Genomic DNA, 12,628 nt, shown 5'->3' on the forward strand with positions numbered 1-12,628 from the left:
AAACAGTGCTTTAGATAATATGCCTATACCAGCCATTTGTTCAATCTCAGCAGTGACATTTTAAATTTCAATTTTCAAATATTATCAAAACCACATGGAAGGATGAGCAGATCTAGAAAATGAAAACCTACCCACATTACCAGCATTTGTCCCTCTGTATGTGTTTTGATTGACAGGTATCTTTCTTTTGGTGCCACAACAGGTATGAGTGAGAATGGAAACTCACGACACACTATTTACAAGTCCGCATAAGCCAGGCAAACACTCTATAGCACCCCACTAAAAACGTAATCACACACTCCATCACGCACAGAAACTGCACAAACTTAAGTGAGGAGACGCACTTTCTCCCTCTTTCTCTGAGGTTGTGTCTGCAGCCTGTTGTTGCTGCTGGTGCTCTGCAGTGCCACACTCACACACTGCATCCCAATTCAGTGCTGCTACAACATCCCAAATCCTCTCTCTCTCTCTCTCTCTCTCTCTAGGCAACTGTCACAGTTCATTCATGTTAATATTACAAGTCATTTTGTATTCTGCCACAACAGCTTACAGCTAATTATATGTTTCATAAATTATATATGTCCTTTTGACTGAAAGGAAATAATTTGCATTTCATTAAACGCCCCACGCGGAATGGAGTAACTCCATAAAGGTTGATGCATTTACAGGCGTCGCTTATTATGTGACCACTGGCTTTGGTTTCCGTTTATTCTCATCCAGCTGTGCGTGGACACAAGTGCGCACGGGTATTAGCGGAGGTTTCTCGTGGAGGTCTTACCTGCGCACAGGAGAAGCGCGGTGGTGAGTCCCACGCACCGGAGCGGCCCCGTGTCTCGCCGTGGATTCATGTTTATGCAAGTCGTGGAAGGTGGGAGGGAGGGGGATGGAGCGGGGGGAGCCGCAGGAATAACTCCCTTCAGCAGAAAGCCGCACAAGTTTGCACGCAATTTATCCTCTCAGAGCAGTCCCCCATTTGGAAAAAAGCAGTTGTATTCCGTGCGCCGCCACCACCTGCCATCACAGACACAACACGGTCAGTTAACGCATCACCCCACCACAGATAATCATCACTCAAGGAGCAGATCCTAAAAGAAAGGCAAAGTCTGAAGTCCTCATCCTCTAAAATAGGTGGATTTTACACACTGAATCAACTTCACACCGCGTCTCTGTTGTTGCGCTCAGTCTCCACAGCACGTCTCGGCTTGAACTGTTATAATTTCTGAGGATAAAACAGGTGCCTCGGGGTGCGTGGAAACAAACCGTCTGCCACCAATCACGCCCTACGGCACCCAGGGGTGTTAAATGTTTGGCAAATGCGCGCTCAACAGTCAGGGATTTATTAACCACATACCCAACAGTAATAAAAAAAAAAATACAAAAAACATGTACAAACTAATCAGTGAGAATGCTTTTTTATAAGAAAGCAACATAAACGTCCTTAAATAGAAATGATGATAAGTCTAAAGAAACTGGTGTTGGACTGTTTCTTTTTTCTTTCTTTTTTGCTTCTTACCATGTCTCTTAGTGCACAGGAAACGGCGCTGAGGTCTCGACCACTGTTGGCACCTGACATCAAAATAAAGACGTCTCCTCTTTACCAGGCTGCGATATATTTTTTTTTCCTCAGTGATGAGAGCCAGTAAAAAATAAAGAGAAAAAAAGTCCTCAACAATTTTATGTTTTCCAGAGAGATCTCATGGCACCGCGCGCAGCTATGTTATTTTCTTCTTCTTCTTTCTCATAGAGCTGACGGGTTTTTGCAGCAGTCCGGCTTTTTCTTTTGCAGTACTATGTAAGGAATAGTTAAATCCTCCCTTAACTTTCCACGAGGCGTGGGGAAAGGAGCGTGCACAGACCAGAGGCTGACGATGGAGTGTTTTTTTTTTCTTTTTTTCCTGAGCTGTTGCACTGAACAGCTCTGCGCCCTGTGGCTGTGTGGACCGGAGAGTGCTGGTGCAGAAACTGAGGGTGGAAGAGAAGAGAAGGGAAGGAGGGTGGGGGGGTTGATGGTGGTGGAGGGAGAAGGGGAGTGGGGGGGGGGGGTATAGGAGTGGTATCGTATGAGGTGGGGAGGAGAAGGGGGGTTGACACGCGCGCTCCCGGGGCTGGATTGGATTGGCAAATTAGAGGGGTTTTTCGAGCCAGTCACGTCAGCAAATATTGTGCCATCCAATTCCCGCCGCAAATCACACGGGGATTGTGCAGTTTTTTGTTTTGTTTTGTTTTATTTTTCAAAGTCCCAACACCCTTAATAATAATAAAAAAAAGTTGATGACCAATTAGACAGGAGCTCCACTCCACACCACACCTCACCACTGTGTATGTTTAATTACATGACAGGTTCTGAGGACAGTATACTGTAACAGTGGAAACATTACTGCGGCAGTTTTGCATCTTTGCCGGGTGTAGACACACTGAATGGATGTTTGCAGCACTGTTTCAACTGCACGTAATCAGATTCTTGGCAGGTGGAGCCCCCTGTAGTGTAGCTACTCCTCCTGTGCAATCCACAAGACACAGATGTGAGGTTTGTCGTGCAGGCTCACATCTCTATTCAGGGGATTTTACATCCTAAACTCAGATAAAAGTGATTGAAATGAACACAAAACAGCAGAGTATACACTTCCATTTTACCACTTCCACAATCTGTGTGTGGATCATTAGTGTCCAATCAGTGAAGGCAGGAGTTGGAGTATAGTGCAACCTGTTGTTTCCTTGGGTGGTTCATGAGAATCAACAGTGCCCCCTATGGGACACCTCTGACTGCAAGTTGCTGCCCTCGGTGAGCTTCCAAGAAGACTGAGACATGAGGAAGAGCTGTATCAGTCCGAGTCCTCCTCAGAGCAGCTGCAGCCTTAACACAGAGATACACAAGACACAGCATCACGCCTCAGTCTAACTGCCTTAAAGACACAGCTGATAAAAGGAAATGTAGACCGACAATAATCACTGGGAGTGGCTTCATATATTTTCATCAAATTGTGTTAGAAGTGTTCAAATATTTTCCTCTGTTGATCTGCTTTAAGAGGCTAGAATATTATCTATCTATCTATCTATCTATCTATCTATCTATCTATCTATCTATCTATCTATCTATCTATCTATCTATCTATCTATCTATCTATCTATCTATCTATCTATCTATCTATCTATCTACGTATCTTGATGCATCGTGGAACCCAGCTGTGAGTAGTTTTTTCTTCCCCTGCACCCTGCTGGGTGTAAAGCCCAAACTGCCAGCGTACATGCTCACTATACAGAGTGAACAAGCCATAAAGAGACACACAAACCGGTGACATGTTGAAAGGGAACCAGAGGAGCCACCCTGCAGCTGAGGCCTCTCCACAAGAGCGCTAAACACCAATTACAGGCCATCAGCAGCAAAGTGAAGGGACCCAGTGGGTTTGGAGGAGAGGAGCTCCTGCCTTCATTCTCTCCTTTACTTCCTGCTTTCGGCTCCACCACCGCCATTGAAGTAGAATGAGATATCAAAGCCCCAAAAAATTCTGGATTTCCCTCTCAAATGGCGGCACCCGGGGGACAGCTTCCCAAAACACACGAGAGCCAATTTGTGGCGTTGACATAAAAAAAAAAGACGAATTACGTAAACACTGATTTTCATGATAAGCATTGGCCTCAGCTGCTTTCTGAATCTTGGCCCTGTCGCATTTTCACTCAAGCTGATAATCTAAACATATAATTATTATTTGTTCCTGCCTGATATTTAGGGAAATTGGTGCGTGGCCTGTGACATGTTATTACTTATAAGTTGCTGCCTGAAATGACACAGAATAATACTAAATTAATGTTTTGTGACAGAGGGTGGGTGGCTATTAATATTTATGTTAAAACAGCAGCAATCAAGTACTTTTGAGGCAGCTAAAAGCATTCCTCAACCAGCCAGGCTCTCATTAGGATAAAATTGGCCCACCTTGACTTGCTTAAAATGTCTCATTCATTTATCTCTATTTCTTTTCACAAAGCTTCTCTGCCACTTGATGATGACTATTGATTTTAAAGTCAGAGAAATATTCTGAGGACACACCGTGCCTCTGACCTTTACAGTCCTTACTCGCTGCTTGTAATGTTAGTGAGCTAAGTTTATTGCAGTCAGTATAAGTTCCACTGATGAGAACATTAGCTGCATGCCGAAAATACCAAATGCTGAAGGTCTGTCCCGAGCAGCAGAGGAGGAACAGGTAATTCACCTTTGTCTCCTCCTCAGTTTCTTTCTCTCTTTGATACAGAAATCAGGGACATTGTATTCTCTGCCATCAGTCAGGTTGGATTTCTCTGTTTGTCTACTTCAGATACAATGTACAGAGCTTGAGTCCAAGTGATAAATGTACTGTACATGACTTCCTAGGAGCTGCAGTGGATTTCACTGGGCTGAAGTCATTCAGTAGCCTGTTTCACCTCACACTTCCCACAGTGAGCGTTTAAAAAGTGACTGATGAAAGAAGCAAAAGTAGACTTAAAACAGATTATCTGATGGCAGTGTCAGAGTGGGGCGAAGTCTCAGTACTTGACCCGGAGCAGACACACATTCCCTGCCTGACAGTGAAGTCTTATCTGGCGTTTTACATCCTGGCGAGAACTTGGCAGAGTCCCATGGGATTTTTTACTTGTTGGCGCCCCTGCTTTCTTTCTGGGACAGGTTGCTACATCTGCACATGTCCTGGCAGCTGCTCAGCTTGCAAAATGGTGAGAAGTTTATAGAATGAGCTGACTTTGTAGAATTCTCTCACATACAAAAACAAAAGCTCTCGCTCTTCTCTTCCCTTCAGGGGTAGAGTCCTTTGGTTTGTGATGTTCAGTGTCCTGCGAGAGACATGACGCTAAGTGTGGCAGCGGTGACATAACCGCTTTATGTGTCTGTGGTTCATCCGAACTAATTTGCGCACACGAAGAGTCTGAGATTACATAATGTGTTTCTCTCTTCAAACAAGCTACAGAGGCAACGAGTAAAGTTGTTTGCTCTCTCAGATACTGCAGTTTTGTGTTTGTAAGAGCTGTGCAGGAACCCTAACATTGTACTTTATGTCAAAAAGACTCATTTCCTGAGCTCCTTCCTTTTCATTGTACCCTCACAGTATATACTGTAGGGCTTTGTTAAGTGTTATGTCATATGTGTTATTGCTTGACTTGGTCATATTGAGTCCAACCCAACTAGTTATCTTGTTAGAATTGCACCATTGTCCATTTCACGTATTATGTCACAGACCGAACAATCATCAAACCTAACCAAGCAGCTAAGCTTCTGTTACTCATTTTGATTGACTTGTAAGTCAAAGCCCGGGATAATGGAGCGGCGGCCCTAAGCTATCTTGAGTCTGATTGTGGTGTACATGTTGTTAATTAAATTCACAACAGCATTATCTGGGTGTGTTAGTTTGGCTTTGAGAAACTAAATTTAATGTGATCTCAGTTGGACGAACGTGTTTATATTTCAAAAGTCCAGTTTTTGTTGGACTAACATAGTCAATAGGACAAACACAACGCCATGTAAATTACATGAGCGCAATGCCTCCTTCACATGGATTTATTGGTGGTTGACTGCAAGGCGATTTATGTGTATAGGCAATTTTTACAAACAGATTGTCTCAAAGGGCTTTACATAGCTTCATAAAAACATCCTCTGCCCTTACACCACCCTTACATCGACTGAGGAAAAACTCCCAAGAAAACTCTTAACTGGGAAAAAACAGAAAAAACCTCAGACTGAGCAACAGAGGAGGGATCCCTCACCCAGGAGGACGGGCAGACGTGTATTAGATGTTGTGTACAGACAAGAAAACAGTTTACAACATAGAATAAAGAAAACATGCAAATGGAATTGGTCAGTTAAAGGATAATTACAGTTTTTTTTTACAATCAGGACCTTATTTCTAGCATAAAATACGATCATTTACTCACCCAGATAACTTTGGTGTCATTACAAGTCGTTCCAACAAAATTGAATCCAGCCGAGAGCCGCGTATATCCGTATAATGCGGGAACACGGGGCAGCGGAATGCAGCCTCTAAATAACACATTATCCGCCGCGAAACTCCTTAATTTCACCAATATTTTCTTATGATATGCTAGTGCTATTCCCCTTTGAGCCCGTGGTGGCATGTTATCAACATCAGGGGTCTGTAGGTTGACCTACTAACCTCTGACCTGGATGATGTCATCTCCGACCGCTGCCAGGCGTGGCTTGTTGCTACCGCTAATGCTACGGTTCGTTTCTTCGTGTTCCTGACTTGTCAGAACAAAATGAGCAGCTGGATGAAGTTCAGCTTCCACAGGCTTCCTCTCCGCAACCTGGACTTACTAAAGCTCTGGCTAGTTGCGCTAAAAATGGATCCGAAGCGGAATGATTATTATCAGAATGAGCCGGGCAGCGCTCGGAGATGATATCATCCAGGTCAGGTCAACCTACAGACCCCGGATGTTGATAACAGCTAACCCCAGACTCAGAGGGGAATAGCACTAGCATATCATAACAAAATATTGGTGAATGAACGAGTTTCGCAGCGGATAATGTGTTATTTAGAGGCTGCATTGTGTGCCCCGTGTTCTCGCATTATACGGATATATGCGGCTCTCGGCTGGATCTAATTTCGTCGAAACGACTTGTAATGACAACAAAGTTATCTGGGTGAGTAAATGATCGTATTGTATGCTAGAAATAAGGTCCAGATTGTAAAAAACGGTAATTATCCTTTAACAAGAACTGATGAAGGTAGCTCCTGGTAGGCAGGCTGGGCCTTAAACAGGAACGGCAGGGAGAGCAGGCCAGCTTAATGGGAGTAATGGATGGCAGGCTGCATGGTTCATGAGCAGGGAGGGCAGGCCGGTTTAGCAGCAGGGGAAAGGAGGTGATGTAGGCGGCGGTTGGTGCTGAGGGATGGAGCTCTGGAAAGATCTGTGGAAACACAGAAAGTGTGCAAGACTCCGAGGACAACAGTGACCAGCATCTCTGTTATTCTTTTTTTGTTCTTGAATCCCTCTCTGTGATACCAGTTGTAAACACCTCTCATCAGAGATCACTGATCCTGTACGTCAAGGTGCAACTGTTCTTTTCCTCTGGGCAGGTGTCAGGGACTTCTGTGTTATTGTGAGTGTTAGGTGACATGGCCCAGTAATGTTTCCTTCTTTGTCCAGTGTGTATGACAGGTTTGCACCTCCATTGTAGACTTGTCTTTTTGTCAAGGTGCGACTGACTAAGCCCTGTCTGGGCTCTCTCTATCACTGTGTGGACACTGAAAGGCTCAATGAAGCACTTGTGTGCTTTTTCAGTGGCAGGAGTCATCCTCACTTTGTTCTAGTGTCAGTGAGTTCAGTACTGATAGTTGCTGAAAACCAGACTTGGTATTTTTCCAGCAATGAGCTCATTCCATACTCCAAAACAAACTTTGGTGAGCAGGACAGTGAGATTTCAACCAATATCTTTCGGGGGGTTTTATTCCAGGGAACTGACTTCCAGGATGAAGACTGTGTTGTTTGGCAAATGTACTGTACAACTAATTAGGCGGTTTCAACAGGTTAGGTCTAGGCTTCGTGCTCCAAGGTGGAAAGATACAGTCATGGCATTGACTTTTTGTTTCTCTCTTATTTATGTCCCGATTGTATTTTATAAAAATCACCATGTGGATACGTTAACAATGCTAAAGCTCTCAGAGGAAACCATTTCATCTTCTGTCAGAACAGTTAAGCTGAAATCTGGTGTTCACTCTTCAAAGTAATCTGGTGGTAATGATGCAATGCTGGATAATGTTGTTTTGTGTAATTATGCAGGGGATGAACCTGTTTATATATTTTCATCTGACAGCCCTCCATTGTTTGGTGTCAAGTATGTGCTTGTTTTTACCCCCTCTGCTCCCTATTTATAAGAACAGGAAATTATGAATACAATCTAATTTGTGATTTTAGTTTTGATACTGCGTTGAGGAGTCTGCCCAGCTTTGTTCTGACACCCACACCTGCAGCTGTAAACTGATCAAGTGTAGGGTTTTTTTTTTTTTGTTTTTTTTTGTGTAAATCACTCAGGATGCTTATTTATTCTTGCTGTTTCATTCTGAGGATCTTTCCGGTCAAGTCTTCTCCTCTCCTTACTTTATTAACTCCTCCATCTGGCATGGACACCATTAAAATGAACAAACTTGAAGTTGCAGTGGGCATGCAGACTCTGTATTTCACAGCATCCCACCAGCCTTGGACAACACACCATGTTCGATCTGTTTGCCGAATACTGCTGGCATTACAACTAAAGAGTCTGTGCGCAGAGATCTATGGGTAAACATCTGCTATGTTATTACTTTGGGCGAAGTTCACTAAATGGTGTTGTCAGTTGAGCTTGTCTGGTCTCTTACGCTGCACTGGGATGAACATAACGTCTCCGCCGCCGCTTGGCGATACATCATGTGGTGACATGGAATGCATCTTAAGGGTTGAGGTATAAAGGCTCAAGGCTGAGTGAAGCATTAATCACGTTGCTCTTTCTCTATAAATGTTAAACACAGGTTAGCTGGAGGCTCAGCTGCACTGTTAAGTTTTTACAGCAAACGATTTAGCTGTTAAACTGTTTTCTTCATCATGCAGGAGGTATAGAGAATGCACCTACATGCAGAGAGCAGAGTAATGAATCAAAAGATGCACCACTGATATAATTAAATCTTTTTTCCACCCTCCCTCTCTCACTCACACACAAGCACACACTTGCATACATACAGAACATACATAAATATGCTAATTCATTACCAGAGGCTGACCTGATTAAGGATTTAAAAAGAAAATTGTTTCATGTTCGTCTTACAGCAAGAGCAGGGCAAACAAAACAATATCATAATGTGCTGATGAATTAGAGGAGAAAGGCAGATGCACAATGACAGCAACGTGTTATGAATAAAAGATCAGGTGCTGCTGGGAAACACACCTTTTTTTCACGGTGATGCTGCTTTTAGATATTGTTCCGTGCACACAGAAGGCCCAAAGAGGTCAGAGACACTGGGTGTCACTGAAATTCACTGCGAAATGGGAGCGGTTGGAGAGAACCATTAAGTAAACAAGTTGTCAAGCATGCTGATTTAGCTCACCTCAAAGCTCTATTAGTATATTACATGCAATTTATTTACAAGACTGAGCTGTAAAACGGAGCAGAGTAAAGCCTGCAACTCGCTGATAAATTGGCTCACGTCTGGGTTGTTGATAACGTTGAACAAAATCAGTTTCCTGTAGACCCACCGTCAGAACAATCACGCCCAGAATCAAGACGTTTTGTAATTACACATCTATCGCATACTATAATCTTCTTGCCAGCGTGCATTTTACAATTACTGAAGGTCCAAGAAGCCAAAGTTTCCATCTGCTTATAGCAGGGCTATAGAAAATATACATTACTCACCGGCAAACAGGTTTTCATTACAACATGTTTTGTTTTGTTTTGTTTTATTATTAGATCCCCATTAGCTGCTGTACAAGACAGCAGCTATTCTTCCTGGGGTCAAAACATCTTACAAACATTTCTGTTTCAGAATTTAACACAGAACATTCAACATAGATCATCATCATTCATACAGTGGACAACAGCAACACAAAACATAAAAAAAGCTCACATCTCATTTACAAACTGTTCTTAAAGTACAAAGAAACAGAAATCATGCGTTGTTTGTGACATGCAACTGTCTCAAATGGTCAGAGAGTCACTCCCTCTTGTAAAAACAAATACATCTTTAGTCCCTGTTTAAAAGAGGCAGCACTACCTTCTCGCATCAAAAATCTCGGCAGAGCATTCCATGCAGCCATCGCTCTGTAATGAACAGTTTTTTGTTTTGCATTTGTTCTACATGGGGGCAACAGGAAACGACCTTCTGAAGACTGCCAAGTAGAATAGTTATGACTTTCAGAAAAAAACACTAATTTATTATAAAAAAATTACTGGGTTTTTTGTTATTGTGACATTTTTTACAAAACAAGCCAGAGAACAATGCAATCTGCTTTTGACGCTTAACCAGGCCAGCTGATTGTTCATTTCATGTACCCTTGTTCTATAGGGGCACTGAAGAACGATTCGAGCAGCTTTATTCTGAGCTACCTGCAGCCTTTGTATGTTACCTTCTGACGTGTTGGACCAAATCATTGGACAATAGTCCATTTGTGACAACACTAGAGCTTGTATTAGTTGTTTAGTTAAAGCAGATATCAGCTTCACGGCCGTTTCGGCTAATGCTGCGTTCAAGGCAGGCTTTTGAAACCGTAAGTTACAGCTTCAAGTCACAACTACGACTTGGTAGCGTTCCAGGTAACCCGTAGCTCGTGTTTTTACCATCCTGTTGTCTGTGAAAGTTCCCTATAACGGCCACTCGTAACTTCCGACCCGTGAACTCGTACCAGATCGAACTGGTATGACTTCACAGGAAGGAAAAACACAAAGTACGAGTTTCTTTGAACGCACCATGAGTTAGCAGCCCCCGCCCTTGTCAGGCATCAATTGGTCCTCGTGCTACGTCACCACATTCACGCGCATCCCTTGGCTGCACACACAGCCCTTCATGCCGTTCTCTCTCCTCATTGGATAACACTTGTATCCCACAAGGAAAATTTTCTCCTCAGGTTACAGCAGAGCAGAGTGACGGAGAGACTCGTGTTTAGGCTGAAACACTTCATGTAAGTGATTGCTGACGGAAAATAGGACTATTTAGGACTTATATTAACAAAAACATTCCACTGATATCTGCTTTAAGTGCCTGGGTATGAATTTTCTGCTGTGTCTAATAGCAGCCATTCCTCTGCCCATCTTTACCACCATCTGGTTTATTTGACTATTAAAGGTCATTTTATTATCTATTGTTATCCCTAATAGCTTAACCTCTGTGATCTGCTCTATTTCTTTATCTCCTATTTTTAAATTCAGTATTGGTGCCTCTCTCATTGCATTTTTTGAACCTAGTACTATACATTTTGTCTTTTCAATATTAAGGACTAGTTTATTTTTGTTAACCCATTCTTTTATCATTTCTAGTTCCTCATTTAGGATTTCATTTAGTAATACTGGTGTTCTTGCAGCAGCATAAATCGTGGAATCGTCGGCGTACATCACTATGTTAGAATTGTTCAGTATTAGGGGTAACTCATTAGTAAATATAGAAAACAACAGTGGCCCTAAGCAGCTGCCTTGTGGCACTCCACAACTCACATCAATCACTCTCGAATAACTACCATTGAAATATACAGAATTTTTCCTATTGGTTAGATAGCTTTCAATCAGTGTTGTGGCTGATTCCTCAAAGCCATAACAACTCAGCTTATTCAGTATTAACCTGTGATCAAGTATGTCAAAAGCTGCTGTAAAATCCAGTAGTACAGAGCCAACAAATTTACCATCATCAATTTCTTGTAACCATGCATCAGTCATTTCGGTTAATGCTGTGGCTGTTGAGTGTCCCTTTTTGTATGCGTGCTGAAATACAGTATTCAAGTTGTTACTAGAGAAATATATTTGGATCTGTTCATATATGATTTTTTCCATGATTTTGCTTAATGTGGGCAACAGACTTATCGGCCTACTATTTTTACCTGAAAATGGCTCATTACTTTTTTTAGGCAAAGGAATAATCTTAGCTGTCTTCCAAATTGATGGAAAAATTGATTTTTCTAAACTCAAGTTTATAATATAAGAGATTGATAAGGCAATGAGATCTGCTACTGGCTTCAGTAACTGCATTTCCATGTTGTCAATACCGGCAGATTTTTCTTTGCCTGTTCTTAGTAGCTTTCCTACTGTCGCAGCACTGACCTTTTCAAAATGAAATTTGCATGCTTTGTCAGCCATTATTCTATCTCGTATGAGTCTATATGAGAAATCATCAAAATCATATCTATGGTCCATATCATTATTTAATTTCTGTATTTTGTTGCTAAAAAAGGAACCTAAATAATTTGCTATGTCTATTGGCTTAGTGAGGAAGTTTCCCTCAGCCTCCAGCCAAGCTGGTGTGGATTGACCTCCTCTTCCCATTAATTCGTTAAGCACACTCCATACTTTCTTGCTGTCAAATTTAGCATTTTTAATTCTATCTTGGTAATAATTATGTTTTTTCTTTTTATTCAACTTTGTTACTAAATTTCTTAATTTACGATACCTGCACCATTGTAACTCGTCTCCTGATTGAGTCGCTTCTACCTTAGTTTTATCTCTTTGCTTCATATGTTCTCTCAATTCCTGGTCCAGCCAAGGAGCTCTAGCATTTCTCACAGTTAGTTTTTTTACAGGAGCATGTTTGTCAACAGTTGGCATTAGTAACTTATTAAATGTATCCAAGGCTAAATCTGGATCTGCTGCACATAGGACTGCTGACCAATCAATATTCATTACATCATCACAATAATTTTCTACATGAAAGTGCTTAAATATTCTTTTAAAAATTATTTTCTGACCTGCTTTTGGAACTTTGGTCTTTCTTCCAATTGCTGTTAGGTTGTGGTCGCTGCAGCCTACTGGAATAGACACTGCTTTTGAGCATAGATGAGCAACATTTGTAAATATTAAATCGATACAAGTTGATGATTTAGCTCCATCCTCTCTACAGCATATTCTTGTTGGTTTTGTTACAACTTGTGATAGATTACATTTTGGATCCAGAAT

The 12,628-nt window shown here is 42.0% G+C and overlaps 1 protein-coding gene across 1 annotated transcript in view; it reads right to left on the reverse strand.

Moving 5' to 3' along the window:
• The window catches only part of LOC310994480 (transmembrane protein 132C), a gene marked incomplete at both ends in the record, with an annotated part of 135,282 nt that extends 134,434 nt beyond the window's left edge, over window positions 1-848 (reverse strand). The window contains one exon of the mRNA XM_083983189.1: window positions 779-848. Within this exon, the coding sequence (XP_083839315.1) occupies window positions 779-848 (70 nt within the window). The remainder of the gene's footprint in view (window positions 1-778) is intronic.
• Window positions 849-12,628: the final 11,780 nt, after the last annotated feature.

This window comes from Trachurus trachurus, assembly GCF_905171665.1.
Source record: "Trachurus trachurus genome assembly, chromosome: 12".
In the NCBI taxonomy this organism is placed as follows: Eukaryota; Metazoa; Chordata; class Actinopteri; order Carangiformes; family Carangidae; genus Trachurus; species Trachurus trachurus.